We start from the raw sequence: 20,174 nt of genomic DNA, 5'->3' as shown, positions 1-20,174 counted from the left end.
CATGTAATTCATGTCAGAACGTAAAGTTGGATTTTTCAGTTCCGTTTTATTAATTAATTACCTATTACGATTTAGTTCTTTTCAGTACGTTTCATTCCAACAGACAACTTCTCTTTGTTTTACTTCGCGATATAGGCCTACTTTCTCCTTCTTCTGAATGGCAGTATTGTGCTTTCATCAGAATCAGAGCATCTTTTACATACTATTGCTCCAATAGTCACATTTGATGATATTTTGAAATCTGTGTTTCAGATGGGTAATTTTACCATAGTAAAAATGTGAAATATTTTTATTCCGCGTGACATTTTGAATGGAATAAATGTTGCTGTATAACGATTTTGCTATTTTTATTTTTGGAATATTCAGTGATAAATATGTTATAGTTTTGTTAATTCAAAATTTCGATTAATGCGAACCAAAGCTAAAATTTTGAAAGTCTATTAAGAAAAAAAAATGACTCTTTTTTTTTTTTTTTTTTTTTTTTTTTTTTTTGGAAATTTCAGTCTGAATTTAAAAAAAAATCTTATTCCCACATGTGTTGATATTAATGTAGGAATTAAAAATTAAATGGAAGTCGTATGTAAATTGCTTCTGAAATCACTAGATGAATGGTAAAACGTTTGAAAATGGAAAATTGCGAGGTAAAAGAAGATTGGGAGGACAACAGTGAAATTCATAAATTGATATAATTAGCAGTATTAATTAAATAGACTAAAACTTAATTTGCATTTTGTTCTCATTTCCATGGCAGTGTACCAAAGATTTAAGATCAAATTGTTCCATTGTTGGCTCTTGTGTAAATCGCCTCTTCCTGATATTTTAACGTGTTACGAAACTTCGCTTTGGCTATTTGTGTAGGACGGTGTTTCCCAGCTCTTCTTCACGGAACGTGTTTTGAATTCTAAAATATTAAAAGAACACTAGAGTAAATTTGGATTTTTATTAATTGTAAATGAAGACACAGATATATTAGATAAACAAACAAATAATAATAATAATAATAAATGAATGTTTATTCCAGCTTCCGCTATATGCCGAGAATAACATGCAATTTGCATGTTTTCATCCGGCTGTCGTAAGGCCACTGGAGCCGTTTGAGGTAGAATGAATGCTGGAGAGCTGCCTCCGTGAGGTCAGTATGGTGGGGCGAAGGGACGTGACCATTGTCACGTGTGCCGACTTCAACATCGGATGGATATTGACACCAATTTTTATATAATACATATAAAAGAAATTTTGTTAGGCACGTGAAGTAGAAAATTTATCGCAAAATAACAGATTTAGTATATTTCCATCGTAGCGGAAAAGTAGAATACTCATTTTTTAAAACGATTGTAACTTGGTGATAAAAAGTATTATTTATTACCTAGTATTAGTGAAAATTTTATTTTTACTTACCAGTTTTAAAAAGATTAAAAAAGTAAAAAGAAATCTCAAACTTTGGTACTTCTTAACACGAACAGAAAGAGTAACAAAAATGAATTCTATGTGTATTTCATTGGCAGTGTAAGCCATCTTGTGCCATACTATATTATTAAATTTATCACGTGCGCGATTAAAACCACTTTTTTATGTTTTAAAATTATTCAAAGAACTTACTTTGTGTTAAATACGTAAAAACAGACAATGTGTAGTTGTTCTCTAACCTTAGTTTCGTAATTTTTCATGGGCAGATAAACCTCGAATGTTTTGCCGTAATCAAATAAACCAAACCAAATAATAATTCTTCGCGGAATACAGCGCACCTCTCCCCCGAAAAAATAATAAAAAAATTAATAAATAAATAAAGAAGAATTCAGCGATGTTGAGTAGTGATTTTATTAGATATTTTATTGCTTATTCATAAATGTGTTTGAAATGTCAAGTCTCATACTTTCAGCTACTCCGTGGACGAAAAAATAGGTCCTAGCTGAATTTGACGTGCGTATTTCCTGTGCTGCGCAGTTTAAAATATTCTTTTCTGCTTTATCTGCCTCCTTCTAATTAAATTATATTAAAAATGGGTTATTATAAAATTTTAAGTAACAAATATGTCTTTGCTATCGATTAGTCTGACAGTTCCAGAGTCTTAAATTAAGTTGCGATTTTTTAATAGTTAATACTTAAAGCAGATGAATAAAAAGCAGATTTAAATTAAAGGGTAGTACAGCATCAGGGTTCGCAGAATAAAATTATCTTTTCATCTGTGAAAACTTTAGAAGAGTTTCATATTTTTTCAGAGCGAAAACACAAATGTGTAATTTCATTTTAAGGCAGAATAATTTTAGTATAATTAAAATCCCTGTGTTAAATTTACCTAAATGATAGTTATTGTTCTCGAAAATATTTGATTATCCGTTAACGTTTATGCAGATCTTCTTAAATGTGTACCGCTGCACACATTTAATTCTTGAAATGAGGGTTTTTATTTCCTTGACCAGAATTTCTTAAACTGTGGGTTGAGACACCAATTTGTGTCGCGGGACCTGCAATAGGGAGTCACCAAAAATTTTAGTAATTTTGGTATTTTTTTAACTTATGATAATAATTTTACAATTACCAAATATTTTTACATAATGTATCTGAAAACAGATCAAGTTAAGATAGTACAGACAAAGAGAAAAAAAAAAAAAAAAAAAAAAGAAACGTTTCGACGCATTGTTTTATAATAGAACCTTTTTTATTTTATTTTCAAAATTATAGTCTGCAATAGTATATTACAATACAAATGAAGAAACTGATAATTTCACTCACGCGTGTGTCGGATTTGTGCAATGCCCCCACACCAAAAAATTTAAGAAACATTATCCTTGACCCTAAAGAGAATGAGCTAGTCACAAACACTTGCACACGCCCCCCCCCAAAAAAAAAAATACGACGCATTGTTTTCCCGTGGAAATTGAAATTTGGTTTAAGTAAAAAACCAATGAATTCCTGGATACATAATGTCGTAGATTCTTATTAATTATCATCTTTTAATTTTCGCAATGGGTATTTGAATTAGTTCTGTATCTGTTAACGATTATCATTCTTCAATATAATTTTCATTTTATCGTACAGTAAATATGTGGATATGTCTGAAAGAAAAATATTTTAATATAAGAAATAGTGTGTAATATATTTCCTGTAATATCAGTGGTTCTTTGTTTAGATCATCGTTGAATGCCATATCTAACGGTGTGTCCGATAACTGTCCGACCTCAACCAAAATCAAAAGTGAAAGTTTTTTTTTAAAGAATCACTGTTGAAGGTTTCGTTCGGAAACAGTTTAACGGTTTTTTAACATTGTCTTGTTCCAGTTGAATAAACAGTTTGCATCTTAATGTTTGTTCTTATACTATAAAGATTTGATGAAGATTGGAAGTGGGTCATTCTCGAATGATGTTTTCTGTTTGACCCGATTTTGGATATCTTGATGATTTTATTTTCCTCTTTAAACGTCACACTTTGCCCTTTTCACACGTTGTCACGCTTCTGTGTGGTTTTAGCCAGTCATTTTCTCTTTTTATCTGTATAAGGTGTTTACACTGTTCGACATATGCCTTGCCGCACTTCAGATATCATCTCTATCTTTTTACATGTATTCCCTTTTATAACAGTTTAGCTTTTTTATTATGTACTTGTTACGAATTTATTTCAGCATATATATTTGTAATTTTGCTTGTACTAATATCTACACGCAGTTGTGATAGCTTCATGTTTCCCGATATCAATTTACCTAACTGTAAATATATTCCATTTTGCGAAAAGATTCTGTATTGTCTGATACTTCTTTCTCCTCTCATGTTCAATGGAAAATGTAAGCAGCTGCTTGATATTGATTACCGCAATGAATGATTCAGTTTGAACTGAGGCGGTAGATAGGTAACTGGACATTAGGGAGTGCAGACGTGCAGTTACTGAATATGCACCATAGCTGCACTGTACGAGAGTACACCGTGGTCTTTTAGACAGATGTATTAATTGTAAATAAGTGTTTAAACACTAATTATATATAGATATATACACATATACATTATAACGGCAATCAAGATATATATGTATATATCATATCTTGATTGCCGTTTTGAACAATTCATTTTAAAATATAAAATTTTATGTTATGTAACTTCGGGGAGGCTAATTTTTCTAGTATGTAATTGTACCGACTTTCTTAAAATTGTTTCTGATATTAAACTAAGATACCAAGATCAGTTTATTTTATTTATATTATTTCGCTTTGTGAAACTTTAAAGGTGGATTCTCTGAGGCATTATCTGACGTTTTTAGATTTTAGATAGCACGTTCTTTAATTAATTAAGTAATTCTAGCATGCAAAATTAGAATACGAAAATTTTTATAAGAATGTAAGCAATGTATTTCTTTAAAAAAGAGCGAACAGTTGAAAAATGTTATTAAAATAGATAGCATGTTTAATGGTTTTCTTAGTATGCCATTGGAAAAGAAATTGTAGCTTATGAGTGAAATTTTTCATTTGTAGCTGACCATATATACACTGGCATCACTAATATATAATAGAACATGGTCAAAGTCTTACGTTATTTCAACCGCTGTTCATGTATATTACTTTCTGGTTTAAAAAAAAAAAAAAAAAAAAAAAAAAAAAAATTGAGTTTCACTTGAAATGAAGTAATGAATAGTCTGACGTGTACCTTTAAAAATGAATTAATGAATAAAGAATCTGACGTGTTCCTTCAAAAATGAATTATATTTAGGAGAGAGAAAATGGCTAGGAATTGCTAAGAATCTGATAGAAAGAAGGAAAGTTGAGTGATTGATTTTTGTGGTTTAGTTACGGAAATCCAGAACAGCTGTAGTTTAAAATGCTTGCTTCTCATACAAGATAAAACGGAAATAAGGCTGTGTACTGGTGAATTTTTAATACATAAATTTTCGTTTTGTATTTAACAAAGTTGATTTATTTCGTTATATGATGGAACTCGTTGTGGTATCTACCATGGAACAAACTCCAAGAGTGATCAGTATTTCTAAGAACATAAATGGATATCGATATTGATCATTATTATACTCTTAAGAGGACGATCCCCTAAAAATCTGAGACCATCAACTATATTGTATGCTTACGGACTCGTAATAGATTGAATGCACACAGGTCCAATGATAGGTTGATAAAATTTATTTTGTTAAAAGTAACACTTCAGAGTTCTGGAACTTTCCATAGAAATACTCGAAAAATTGTTTACAGTATCAAAGTACTATCGGTAGTTGCATTTCAGACTACTGAGAAAGTTCGGAATTGACCGTCCTACGTTGCTCTAACTGTCGCCACGTGACCGGCAATGCCGAAGAAACAGGCTATAAAGTAAGAATTGGAGGCTTCCTTCAGCCCACCTGGACACGAGTGTCCCCATAGCTCAAAAGAAGGGGCCCCGTACAGGCTATAAAGTATCTCTCCTGCTTTCCTAGCATGCCTTCGTGGTGGTTCTGCACGCTGGGCCGGTATTCCAGAGGTCCGTGGTTCGATTCCCGGCAAAGGCGAATGCTAATTTTTCATCTTTCCTGCTTCCAAAAAATACCTAATGTCTCTACAGTGGCGCTCGAACTGAAAGGTTTGTGGATGATGACTCTCCACACCCAGGATTTGGTGATTGGGTCCCATAAAAACCCCAGTCGCCCTTTAAAAAGGGGAGTATATAAGGTATCTCTCCGGCTTTCCTAGCGTGCCTTCGCGGTGTAGTGGTTCTGCTCGCTGGGCCGTGGTTCGATTCCCGGCGAAGGCATTTGCTAATTTTTCATCTTTCCTGCTTCCAAAAAATACCTAATGTCTGTACAAGGCAATCATTTGCTTTGATGTGCTTCTTCCAGAAACAACTTTTGTTGAATTTGACTCGTCTTGAAGGACCATATAGTCGACAGTTGTTTTGTTTCGGGCTTATATGCATAGCTTCATGATTCGTCACCTGTGTAGATGTTATACACCTTAAACGTATTTTGATGCACCTTGAACGTATTTTTTCTACATTTCCCTGCACCAATCGACACGAGCCTTCTTTAGAGTGTTTTCAGATTATGCGGGATCTAACGCGAACAAATCTTTTTTTACGGTCAAATGTTCATGTAATATCTTATTGATGCTTGTCATACTAATGCCCAAAGATCCCTCAATCTCACGGTATGCCACATGACAATCTTGCTTTACCAGTTCACGCACAGCATAGATATTTTCTGGCACAGCAACCGATTTTGGACGATCTTCACAGAATTCGTTCTGGAGCGAACGTCGATCACGTTTGAATTCGTTATACCAGTTTTTTACAGTGTTGTAGGATGGTGCTTTATCACTGTATAAAGAATTAAGTTCATCGAAGCACTCTTGTCTTTATAATCCGCGTCGAATATTATGAAAAATGATCGCACGAAAATGTTCACGAGCCATTTTTTGCCCGAGGTGAATTTTTCAGTTTACTGTAAACAATACAAATCACGCTAAAATGGCAAAACTGTCTGGAGAAGTTACGGTTAAAAATATCAGACTTTCGATTGGAATCCTATGCGATCGCCTAGACCCACTTAACTATTACTATTGCCAAAGCCAGAAATATAAGTAGCAACCTTCGTAGATAGTGAAAGTGAATCCAGCCGATGTGATGTCATAGCCATGTCCGAATGACAAACTGTTCACGCCTCTTTGCCATCTTTTATTCTCTTGGACTTACTGTGATGCAGTGATTCTAGTACTTGAAGCGCCTTTGTATGGCACACGAAGTTCTGACAGCCGGAACACAGCGGAAGTTGAAGTTAGTGAACGTAAAAACAACAGTGATTCCGTAGAAGAGACAGAAAATTCAGAATGGGTAACATGCACAGAGTCTGAAGAAATACAGCAAAGAACACCGTTTTGTGTCCACCGAAACAGCCGCCGGATTGTAAGCATCTTCTGTTCAGGCGCGATGCAGACGCTGTGCTCGAGTACCCGCGATAATTTTCGCTTTCCCAGTATAACTTAATTTGAGATTTTAGAACACATAAAAGTTTCTAATTCGTTATGAGTACGGTGAAGTTCATGATCTTGGAATTAGCAATTATCCATATCATAAGTTGTAATTCACACGTCGTAGCTCATCAGAGATGATGTCAGGAACCGAAAAGAGACAGATGCACTATTCCTAGCTGCCGACAGTCCAAGTTAGGCAATGAGAAACTGGGAATATTCGTTTTTTGATGGTAGTGCGAAAGACCAGTGCAAAGCAGAGTATCCAAAAGAAATGCCAGTGATTGCGTAAAACCGTTGCATACAGTTCTTTTGTTGTTGAAAATAAACAATAACGTGTGGGGTGGGTTGGTATAATTAAAATACAAGATAATCAAATGCATTTAAACAGAGACGAAAAATTTAAGAAATATATCTTAGTAGGGCTTTCGGCCTTTTCCTGTTTCCCAAGCATTTTCAGACATAAAAGAACTATCAGATTTCTTTAAATTGTGTTTGAAACCATTTTAAGTTAGCTGTAAATTCACCAAATATGCGGAAAACCGTCTCGACTTGCTGTGTTTGCCTGAGCACTTTGTACCATTTTCACCGTATTCTTAAAGTTGAGTAATGACATCGGTGTTGGTCAGCACGATCAACTCCTTTCATGTAGTTAGTTATTAAATAACTCTGTGACTCAAATTATTTTCTTGTCCCCACTACCATTGTACGATTCTGTTACGCGATTATTCAAAATAGTAAGGAGAAAAATTCAATATTGTTTTGTTTAAACTTAATATAAAATTAGAAAATGCAAAAATATCGATTTTATATTACCTATGACGCACAAACACACATAACCTATGACGTACGCGTTATTGACGTATAAACACGCAAAACCTATGACGAACTTGAAATATTATGCTTTGGTCCTTATTTGCAATGGCCAATGAAAAAACATTCATTATCAAATTAGAAATGCATTTTCTAATTTTATATTAAGTTTAAACAAAACAATATTGAATTTTTCTCCTTACTATTTTGAATAATCGCGTAACAGAATCGTACAATGGTAGTGGGGACAAGAAAATAATTTGAGTCACAGAGTTATTTAATAACTAACTACATGAAAGGAGTTGATCGTGCTGACCAACACCGATGTCATTACTCAACTTTAAGAATACGGTGAAAATGGTACAAAGTGCTCAGGCAAACACAGCAAGTCGAGACGGTTTTCCGCATATTTGGTGAATTTATCATTTTGTATCTTATTCTTTAGTTTCTTAGTCATTTAGTATCATTTTACGTGTTACAGAAATGCAATATCAGTTGTTTAGCAATAGTAAAGAAACATTGCGTAAATGCAGTGCCATATTTTAAAGCGTTAATGTTGATGTACTATACTTGTTTTACATTCTGTATTTGTTTGTCTGTTACAGGATAGATAATTAATGCTTTAAAAAATAAATTGTTTGCGACTTCCGTTTTTTCCTTCCCTTGAAACTTCTTTCCTTGTTCTTCATCTTTATTTGGAGATGGAACCTGTGCAGGAAGCAAGACTTAATTCCTCCCCTCCCATTTTATTTTGTTTGAAACCTGTTTGAGGTGAAGACTTGTTTCACCCCATAAGAAAATAAAGGAAGGTTAACTAATGTGGGGAAGGAGTATTCGATATCTAGCATTTTTCTATGCATTGTCTCCTTTGAATTAAACTTCAATGTTGGTACGAGTTTCGGATTAATCTCAATTGGAAATATTAAATATAAACTGGAGATAAACACGGGTTCCAATAACAGTTTTCTCGTCTCAACATTATTAAATTACTGTAAAGAAGGAATAGGAATAGGCAAACCAGATTCCTTAAATTTGTTATAATATACTCGTACAAAGTGTTATTTTGATTTAATTGTTATCTAATACTCATTCAGAATTTTTGTAACCAAGTGGAAAGCTGGGAATTATTATTCACATGCGTTCATTATTGAAGCGATATCTCCTAATAATAAGCAAAAGAGGAAAAAAGTTTTTTTTTTTTTTTTTTTTTTTTTTTTTTTTTTTTTTTTTTTTTCCCCCCCGCCAAAATTTAATGACTTGGCGCTGTCTAATTTAATACGTTTTTTAGATACTGTAAATTTTATGTGTGCACTGGGAATCTCTATTTTGTCCGAACTTAAAAAAGAATGATTGATTTTTAAAATCAACAACATAGTTTAATTAATAGTATAATACTAGTTTGATCTTTTATGTCACTTTTATTAGACTTCTTTCATCAGTTTAATTATTTTTAATTCTCTTTTGTTAAATTGGATTCGTTATAGCATTAGTGCTTAATATTTTAATTTTGCAATAATGTTAATTAAAAATCATTTTGATCTAGATTTAATGAATCTTCAAAACAGTCGTAAAAGTACATTAAATAACAAACGCTAATAATTAACAAACTGTGTGCTCGTAACCACTGTAAACACCCCTGTAAAATATAAATCGAAAGATGGTTGTAAATACTTAGTAGTATATGAATGAAGTATTTAAAAATATATTTAACGTCGTAATTTAGGAAAGAAATTTTGCGTTATTCAGTGTTTATTACCAAGACTTTACCTCTGAATTTTTTATTTTTATATATTATAAATTGTAAAGATTATAAAAACAATCCTTTGTCTCTTTTTATTATTTATGTTGTCAAACATAAATAATAATAAACCGAAACTGAAAGATAAAATTTCGAGTGAACTAAAATTTGACTTTTTAGAAAAATTTCAAATTCTCTATGAACTTTCAGTTCTACTTGATGAAATTCTACTGTGCATGGACGTATAGAAGTTTTTCCGGTGAGAGAATAGTTAGTCTTCTGAAAGAAGATCTTGCCAAAACTCCTGTGTTTATATTTAGCACATTTTTTAAGAGACTCATTTCGAATGTTTTATAGTTTTTTGAAGCCCATAGTTGTAAATACATTGCAGGGTTATTGTTTCAAAAAAAACTATTTCTTATATCGTTCATGTTTTTTACCTTCTTGATCTATATTTAGCTTTTGTTCTCTCCCACCTTCATGGCGCTTCCAGGCAGTACTTAAGAAGAAGTTTTTCATTTTTAACTTTCAATATTTTACATCCTTTTAAAATTTATTTTTACCACTGAATGGAATATTTTAATTGAATGAGTTTTTTTTTTTTTTTTTTTTTTTTTTTTTTTTTTTTTTGTCTTATGATTAATTTTACCTGTGCCAAGATTTTTAAATCTTGTGAATGAGAGTTTTACTCGATTTCAAATGTAGCAAAATATTTACTTTGCATATACTGTCACTGGTAGTTGACGGCTGATTCTAAGTGATTTTGTGAATATTTGCCAAAAGAGCTCTCTCGCCAGTTGAATAAAAAACATAAATTCGGAATGAAGGCAAGCAAAATTTTATTGTTTTTAGTTAAGACAGGTTCTTTGAATTCTTCTAGATAGTGTATTTCAATTGCATTTGAAAATTCATGTGCTCCGAATGCTGCCTTCTGCCTTATAAAGGAACGAGTTTTGGGTAATAATGACTAACATTCAACTTGCATTTTGAAAAATGTAGAACTCTACGCAGAATTTTTTTTTTTTTGGGGGGGGGAGGTAGTTCCTTCCGGCACTTCTTTTATGTAACTGAACAACAATTTCAGTAGAAATCATCTGCTCTTGGAAAATTTTATTTTTTTGCAATAAAATTATATTAAAAATCTCATTAAATTTTAGTTTATCTCTTTACATTTTATTTAATTATTTAAATAAATAATAATTAATTATTATTTATTTTCTTAAATAATTACTAGTAATTGAATAATAATTGATAAATATTAATTAAACAATTATTAATTTGATAATGATTAACTATTTAGTTTTTTAATTATTAATGGTTTTAATAGTCATTTTATTTATTTATTTACTTTTGTTCCTCTTTGCTGACGGTCTTCCATAGGGCTCCCACACTTCTAATTTTAGAAATTAAGCCTTGGTCGTAGTAACGAAGTCGTTTTGGCTCCACCACTAACGGCAATTTAATTGAACTTAGTGATGAGGTGGAACGCTGTTTTTTCTTTAGATGTTGTCAGTGCTTTCTCTGTTTGTTACCCATCTGATATTACATAATATGATACATACAACTTAATAACATTAAAATTCATTTAATTTTTTTATGATTGTCAGTTTTTGTGACTAATGAGTACCACACGTGTATAAGAATGTTTAATTTTGTTCTCATTATACCACTGTGACCATATTTTTATTTTATGTCGGTTATGCTTTCATTTTTTAGGAAGTATATAAAGCACAAAAGGTTGAGCAACTCTGCCATAGTTTGTGTACCATCAATCAGCTGCGCTGCACGCTTTTTAGAACAGTGTTTCTCAACCGCCGGTCCGCGAAATATTTGTCCAAAATCCAAAGTGTCATCGGCCGACAACCGATATTAAAACAGCACCTACATTACAATAGCAATAGTTTACTAGTTTAGAAAATAATAGATGATGATTTATTTATGTGAAAAAATTGCGCCAATGGGTCGAATTATTAAACTTACCGGTCCACGAGAATCTACCGAAATTATTTTACCGGTCCTTGGAGTAAATCCAGTTGAGAAACACTGATTTAGAACATACCCTAGTTAATTAATTTGCACTCTGAAAAAATTATTTATTTGAAAATAAACTTCGCTATGATGAAATGAAATATAATGTGAAAATGTATGATAGCTTTTCGTGCTTCTTATTGCTTAAACTGGCTATATCCCTTGCAGCTCTTGGGCAGATATTTTTACGTTGCTGTTTTTGGCTCACAGCATATCATTCTGGAACTTAGTTTGTGATCAAAAAATCGCTTAAAATTTTGAGAAAGCATCCCCTTCCTCAGTTTTTAGATGACAGCTGGATGATAAGAAATAGCTATTAAGTAGATTTTTTGTGTTCCTCCTATTTCTTTCGAAATAGCAATCTGTATGCAGTGAAATCTGATTCCTATTCTATTGCTTTTTATGCTTGTTTTCTGAACCTCACTTTCATTTTAATGATTAGAGTATGTAATGTAAGTAGTTTTAATAGACGTTTAAATTTTGCACTTCCATTATGTATCCTGTTGTCATGATCGAATTTTGTATCGAAATAAGGTAACTGCAATACCTATGTGCGAAAAATTCTGTACTGTATCTGATTCTCTGTTGAATCCCTACTAACTGATATAACTGACTTGGGAACTGAAAAATCAGGGGTTTTCATCGCTTGGGTGTTCCTTTATCATGACAAACATACGAATTTACATTAGTAATTATTTGTAAGAAGGTTTTTGAAGAGTTTTTCCCATTTTTAAGAAGTGACAGAGCATTCTCTCCTTCCGTTTTTTTTTTTTTTTTTTTTTTTTTTTTTTTTTTTTTTTTGAGATATACATCTTGTTTTTTTAACTTAGAAGGTTGTTTATTTAATTTAAATATGTATTGTAGCTGTTAATACTTTAATGATATCAAGTGGTAATTAAAAGATAAATGCTAAATGAAAAGGAACAAAATGCTTCAGCAGCATCTCCAAACTAAATATATTTTAATTTTGCAATGTATGAACAGAAAGTCGTTGGAATTAATTTATAGTTATATAACTAAATAGCGGTTTTCTATGATAGTATCGTTAGCTGCAAGTTCAGCGTGCATATATATATATATATATATTGGATACTTTACTTTTAATTTTTAATATTTTTCTCGTTCAGTAGAATTAATTCGGGGATTTCACGAACTTCATCTAAGATAGGATAATTAACATTACCTTTGTTTTTGACACTAAATTTAGTATTCTTTCCCCTTTTTATCCTTCACTTTGAAATTGATCCACTTGAAAAGTCAACTAATTTCCGATCAATGACGATAGTTACTTGGTTTATTAAATGTCTTTTCCAAATTGTTATTCATGATTTAAATTCAAGTCCCCTTAAAAAGTTTTTTTCATGATTTGCATTCAAATTCCTTTTAAAAAACAATTTTTGGAATTAAACTTTCTACTTCTGTGTTCCCTCATTTTGTTATATTCTCCTAAATGTATATTAGGAGATAATATAATCAGTATTTCTTTAGTAAATAAATTATACATATATAATATATTAACTCAGAATACTGTAATGTATCTAAAAATGTAATTCCCGTTTTTGCAAATACTTTTCTCCCCCTTGTAATCATTAATTGCTGTGGCAGAATTATTTGGTATGTTTTTGCATAATTTCTTTATTTTTTCAGTAGAATATTTATCTATCTGTTATGCATGTGTTAATTTTCTGCAATCAGGCCGGCTTTCTCTATTTTGAAAAATATTACCCTTAAAAGAAAAAGTTCTTATCTCTAAAAGTTACTGAGGAGAACACTTCCCGTATCATGACTGATGTGAGCTTTTTCCGTTCTTACTTCATCTTCCTTATTTACAATCATATGTTTTGAATCTAGCCTCATTTATGGGTCTTTTCTAGGCCGGTCAACAAATGCCAGAGAACATTTCTCTATTTCCTACTTCGACGCCATTGTCCTCTTTGCTTGCGCACTATCGTTGTGCAATAAAGGTTGACTTATCTGTCTCTCAGAGCTTTGTAGTTTCATCGCTGTAGTGATGCGTAACAAATTGCTGTGCAATAGCGAACTTATCTCACCGGTTGCATTTTCTCTCAAACTACTTTCACAGAAGTCTTATCTCCATTTTGCTGATAGTTGTTGGCGCAGTATGCTACCAAATCAGTCAAGATCATAGATTCTCTTTCTGTGAAGCCCTTGTAAATATTTATAATGAACCATACTTCGAATATAGAAACCTTGAACAAAGATAAAACAAATTACGTCAAATGCCTAGCTTTCCCTAACATCAAATATGACGTATTTTCTTTTTATTTCGATTTATATTAAACATGTATTAAACTTTGGACTTGAGATTTTTTTTAATGGCGTACGCAAGTCTTCTGTTGCATTCAGTATTGTTAGGCACATGCTGAATAAATGTAAATGAATATGTATGAAATTCTAGTAAGTCGCCACCTGTGTGTAGTGATTCTCTTAGGTTGCCCGTACTGGACGTGAATTTTTGACAAGCGTGTCCGTGCTTGATGATGCACTTAAATTCTGTTGAGCCGAAAGTATTGTAGAGAGATTAATGATAACATATATATATATATATATTTTAAAAAAAAGTTCCAGGTTCTAGGATTCCATTCCCTTATGTGCTGTCGATGAAAATTGGGATGGCGATTATCCATGTGTTATATTTATTCTAAATTATGTCCTAAGTTATTGTACTTAACAAAATATATCCAATGTAATTCAAAATTTCTTCTATGTCTGTTAAATGAGAAGAAAATTCGAAGTCTTGTTTACTGTATTGTTGTAATAAAAGTAGTCAATTCATATGCTTCTGTAATGTATCAATTTTTTTTTTTTTTTTTTTTTTTTTTTAAGTACCGAACACTATAAATCATATCAGAAAAAAATAAAATAATAATAGAGTTTTCTGGGGGAAGGGAGTTGAAATTAATCTAACGACGTTTTGGCCGAGAAAAACTAGAAGAAAAATATTTTGTTTTCATCCTTCTTCGACGACATCTTTAATATGCTTTGAATTGTACTGGAATTTAAAATGCTTAATTGGAGAGAAAAATTCCATATGTGTTTCAGGTCACGCTGGCATGTATGTTTCATAAAGTATTTTCACGATCTTATCCATTTACTTGCTGCTTTAAAAATAAATAAATAAAAAAAAAAAAATTCTGAAATTTTTCAGATTTTAAATTACGTCCAAAGGGGCGTTTTTTTAACGTTTTGAGTGTTACCTTTATTTATTAAATATCATGTTCTTTGCACTTAAACCATAAAATTCAGTTCAAGAGCAATATCGCAAAATAATGTTAAATTAAGCATATCTTTAGAATTTCCGATATACACAGTCTCGCGAGCTGGAGATAAAAGTTTATATATATATATATATATATATATATATATATATAACGTTGCCATTTCTCGCTTTTAAAGCATTGAGTTTGTAAATCAAAAATTCGTTAAAGTTTTACAAAATATAAAATCTATAATAAAACAAATTCCAAATTTGGGATTTCAGATGCCCATATTCGCAGTAGGATTTCGTCATTCAAAATTCGATGGCTCTATGTACCATTGAAAAGTGAATCGACGTTTATGAGTCCGACGCAAAATGCCAAAACGAAAGCAATAGTCCTTCGGGACTGAAATCCCTTTGGACTAAAAAAATAAAAAAAAATCATTTTCACATCAACGTTGTTCTGTGTATAAGATCGGCTTAGATCAGACTAAAAGGCCAAAACTGTTTGTGGGAGGGAGAAGGGTAATCTCCATTTGTTTTGCGAATACAGTGCGGGCGACTGACATATGCTTGGTGTTTACGTAACTCAGGCGTCGGCGTTGTGGAACTTCTAGTTAGGCAGGGCCTCTGGCATGCATCGATGCGTGGAAATCAAGTCCATTTCTTTAGCTTTTTTTTCTGGTTTCTACGTTATCCTTTTCTAGCTGATGCGTTAATAGGTCGCAACGCCCTTACCACCTATTGTTCTTTCAATAACTTTCCTTGTGTGTTCGTATTTCGCTTTTCTGTTCGATAAGCTCATATAATTTAATAAATTTTCGCTCAGTGGCCTCCTTTCGTGCTATGAACTAGGAACAGTTTTTCTTTGTTTTTAAATTTCGCTGAAAATTTCTTCATGAATATCATTAAATTTGTTTTTGCATTTAAAGTATGCCTCTTTGCTTTCTTCTTTTCACTCTTCTGTTAATCGGGTAACACTTTTTACTTCCTTGTACGAAGTAAAAAGGAAATATTGTAATCTCGAAGAGTTTCAAGCAGCATATTTCAACGAAAATATCCATTTTGACCGCTATCGAATGCAATTTAATGTTTTTGCGTGATATCTGTACGTAAGGACAGAATAAAATACTCTTTTCCTTCAAAAAATTATAAAACTGCTTTAAAATTAATTCTGAAGAGAATTTTTCGTGGCGTCTGTACGAACGTATGTACGTACGTATCTCGCATAACTCAAAAACGAGTAGCCTCGGAACGTTGAAATTTTGTATATAGGACTGCTATAACATGTAGATGTGCACTTCGTATTTTGGTTGCAATCGGCCGCACGAAACGTATATAAATATATTTATATATATATTGTTTCATAAGAATAAATTGAGTTTAATTAAAAAAATTAAATTTAAATACATATTTAATTAAATATTCTTTGCGCCATTGCTGCAAGGAATGAAATTTAAATTTAAACTAATTTAAATTCTTAACAAATACGTATAAAGTAAAAAAGTGAAAAAGCAAATTTAAATTCTAAAAAAAGGAAAAAAGCCAGAATAATTTAAAATAATTTAAAAATGTGCAAACATGTAAAAGATTTAATTCTCGAACTAATCTACAATGTCATTTAAATTCAGAAGAATAAGCAAATCAAGTGCAAAATCTATCCATGAAAATAAATCTACTAATTTAATAAATTAAAATTAAATTAAACAATTTTTTTTTAAAAAATTGCATATGTGAATGATAAATTGAATCATTGGAGAGTTAGGTTTGGAGGCAACTTCCCCTTGATAAGTCTGTCTCCTGCCTACTCTACGATCATTCACATATGCAATTTTTAAAAAAAATTGTTTAATTTAATTTTAATTTATTAAATTAGTAGATTTATTTTCATGGATAGATTTTGCACTTGATTCGCTTATGCTTCTGAATTTAAATGACATTGTAGATTAGTTCGAGAATTAAATCTTTTACATGTTTGCATATTTTAAAATTATTTTAAATTATTTTGGCTTTTTTCCTTTTTTTAGAATTTAAATTTGCTTTTTTACTTTATATGTATTTGTTAAGAATTTAAATTAGTTTAAATTTAAATTATTTATATATATATATCCATTCTATTACCCGGCTCAGTGATCTCAGTTTCTTTACTCTTATATGTTTGTAAATTGTACATTTTTTTTCTTTAAAAATGATTGAATTATATTGTTTTTATCTTCCGGTTAAGGATTTTAGGCCTTTAGTAAATCTGTGTGCAATATTTTTAGAATTATCAGCAATTTTAAAGTTGTTTAATTGCCACTAAGCCCGTTTTTAATGGCGGCCATTGATGTTTACATTTGAAACAGGAGACTAGTGGATTTGTTGCCGATCTAGAGAAACTTAGCTTCGCAACAACAAAAATAACGCATTCATTTATTATTGCCAATTAAATCATGCTTAATTCTTTCTGGAATTTTTTCGAGAAAATAAGCGTTTGAGATTTACTTTGTAATTTCTAATATAGATATTTTGAGTTTTTATGTATTTTTGCCTTCTCGCGAAGTAAGAACTGAATTAATTAAATGAGAAATACTCAATCTTCTGTGAAAAACTGTTTCTTTCTTGTTTTATTTGCTTAATTTCTTTTATACATAGTTCTAGCTTTATTATAGTATTTGAATAGAACATGTGGCAACGATTAGATAATTCTTTAAATGATATACATTTTGTGCATTCTGAGTTATAATATGAATGAAATATAATACTGTTAAGTAAACCTAGCGCCAGAGTGTCACTATGGCAAACAAAGTGAATTTTAAAGAATGCATTTATTCTATTGTGGTTTATGCGCTGTCGGCGAAGTAGGTTTAATTCAATCTAATAAGTTTAAATAAAATGCGAGAAAAAATGTGTATAATTTACTATTCCGTACAAGGAAGTCGTGGTGTACACATCAGATTTTTTTTTTATATTTTTGTTTTCCCCTTTTGAAATTAAGACGCTTGTAATGTTAAAGTTAGCGAAAATGTATTTCAGGATCTGTGGGCTATGAACTCAGTTCTTAAAATTTTTAAATCTCTCACTCAAAATAGTATGTGGTATTAACAGTTCATGAAGTAACTACTTTTAGTTATGTCGTCAGTGTGGATAACTTTATTTTTTTCATTACTATGTGCTGTATATACATAGGCAGCTTAGGCACTGGGTGAAGTAAAGTGATTTCTGAGTTCACTTTTACATCACTTAAAATGTTGCTAAATTGCATAGAAAGTGTTTCCTCATAAAGTGGTTTATTCATAATAAATAGCTGCAAACTCTCTCAGTTATTTCGTGGTAGATCACAGAATCTCCTGTGTTTGTAATTTTTAGCCTTTATTAAAGAAAATGTTTCCCAGTAATAAGTAAAATTTGAAATTTAGTTGTGCTAATTCCATTTCCTGATCTTATTAAATTTTATTTGATATGTAATGTCTTAATCTACTGTAAACATTTGTAAATACTCGTCGAATTTTTTGTGCAAATTCAATCAGTGTTTCATCAATTAGTATTTATATTTAATTTTGTTTTACAACACTATGTGTTGCATTAGAACTTATTTATATAGCTATAACAGTTTTATGCTTATAACAGTTATATTGCAATTTCTTGATTATGTTTTGTATGATGGTATTTTAAACTGATTTTAGAACTAGAATTCTTGTTAGTTTTACATATATAGTATTACTGTGTTCTTTAATGTTAATTATTGGAAATATATAATATACAAGAATTGTTAATGTTTGCATTTCATTTAAAAAATTTCTTCAGGCATCAGTATTACTTAATGTTGTAGTTTTAAAAACTGCTATTTTAGCATTTTTTAGAATGCATGTTTGATGTTAATTATATCTTTTGTTTCAGATGGTATGGCCAAGAAAGAGATTATAATGTTCTTGTGATGGATTTATTAGGACCTAGCTTGGAAGACCTCTTTAACTTTTGCTCAAGACGTTTCACAATGAAAACTGTTTTGATGCTAGCAGATCAGGTATTGTAACATATTAGTTCTTGAATGCCTTTTTACTAAATTTGTTCTACTTTTTCTTTCTATCTTTCTTTTTCTTAACTTTTTCTTTTTATTTCAGATGATAGGAAGAATTGAGTATGTTCACAATAAAAATTTCATTCATAGAGACATTAAACCTGATAATTTTCTTATGGGTATAGGTCGTCATTGTAATAAAGTAAGCCTTTTTCTTTTTAGTTGTATTTTTATATTTAATTTCCTATTTATTTTTAGAGGGAGTGGATGCATTTTATGTAATTAAGTTTCAATATATATAATTTAATATTCTGTAAATTTTCATACTGGATATTTTTAATTTAAGGATAAATACTGATAATTCATCAGTGTTGTAGTATATAAAATATGATAGTGTATTTATATATATATATATATATATATATATATATATATATATATATATATATATAGATAGAAATTGTAGTAAGCTCGCCTAAAAGTTACCAGGAGCTGTTGCTCCATACTTTCTTCTGTACTGAGTGAACGGACATAGGTCAATTCTTTTGTAAAAAGGAATAATTCACAGACAGAGCTTGAAAAATTACCGCCCATTGGGATTCCCTGTACTTGTTTATAGATGCTGTTGTCAAATTGAATAAAATTATTGAAGAGCACTCTGGAGAGGAATAGTTGCCATTTTCCGTTGCTGAGAATGGTAGTAATTTGCGGAAATAAATCTGGAAGAGCTAGTAAACTTGTAAAAATTTCTTCAAGTGGTAGAGAAGTATAGAGGTTTTCAAAGTCGTAGCATTGGATATGGTCTATTTTAAGAGAATTCATAGTTTTAAGAACTAGTTCGTTACTAGAGATCATCTAGTTGCAATGCAGACCCTCAAAATCATAGTTATTAATTAGGTCACGTATCATACGAAGTTTTTGTGCAAAGAGATAATCTATTTCTTTGAGATAACTTTTAGTACTATTAGCTATGAACCTGAATTTTATTGGAGACTTATGAAATTTAGGTAAAGCATAGAGATTGGCAAACCTGTTGTTATAATTCTGGGGTTGTATTTTTAGTCTTTTATGGAGTGCTTTTCCAATTTCCTTTCTGAAATATCATACACATACATGCAATATATATACAGTCAAAAGTCGTTAATTCGGACACCCATAATCCGGACCTCAAAGCTACAAACATGCATTTCTTTGACGCATGCGCGTAAGACCTTTACGGCTGCGAATATGCGTTTGTGCATGTGCATAATACGTTTACGCATGCGCATTTAATGTATAACGGACGGTATAAGCTAAGCTAAAATTATCTAATTCGGCTAATGTTGCAGATTGCATTGTTCCTTAATCTTCGAATTGGATCCGGCTTATTATTTTTTGCAGACTGTTAGAGCAATTTTATAAAAGTAAGCTTGAACTTTCGATTATGTCAAATAGAATTTCCGAT

General features: G+C 31.1%; 1 protein-coding gene across 1 annotated transcript in view; it reads left to right on the top strand.

Annotated features, from left to right (window-relative positions):
* CkIalpha (Casein kinase Ialpha) overlaps positions 1-20,174 on the top strand; it is a 163,771-nt gene that overhangs the window by 122,172 nt on the left and 21,425 nt on the right. Inside the window, exons 3-4 of the mRNA XM_035363084.2 lie at positions 18,610-18,736; positions 18,834-18,932. Of these exons, the coding sequence (XP_035218975.1) occupies positions 18,610-18,736; positions 18,834-18,932 (226 nt within the window). The remainder of the gene's footprint in view (positions 1-18,609; positions 18,737-18,833; positions 18,933-20,174) is intronic.

This window comes from Stegodyphus dumicola, chromosome 4 (genome assembly GCF_044657685.1).
Source record: "Stegodyphus dumicola isolate Sdum_Otavi_A_Nest chromosome 4, ASM4465768v1".
Classification (NCBI taxonomy): Eukaryota; Metazoa; Arthropoda; class Arachnida; order Araneae; family Eresidae; genus Stegodyphus; species Stegodyphus dumicola.
This window is presented reverse-complemented; position numbering and strand designations above follow the sequence as displayed.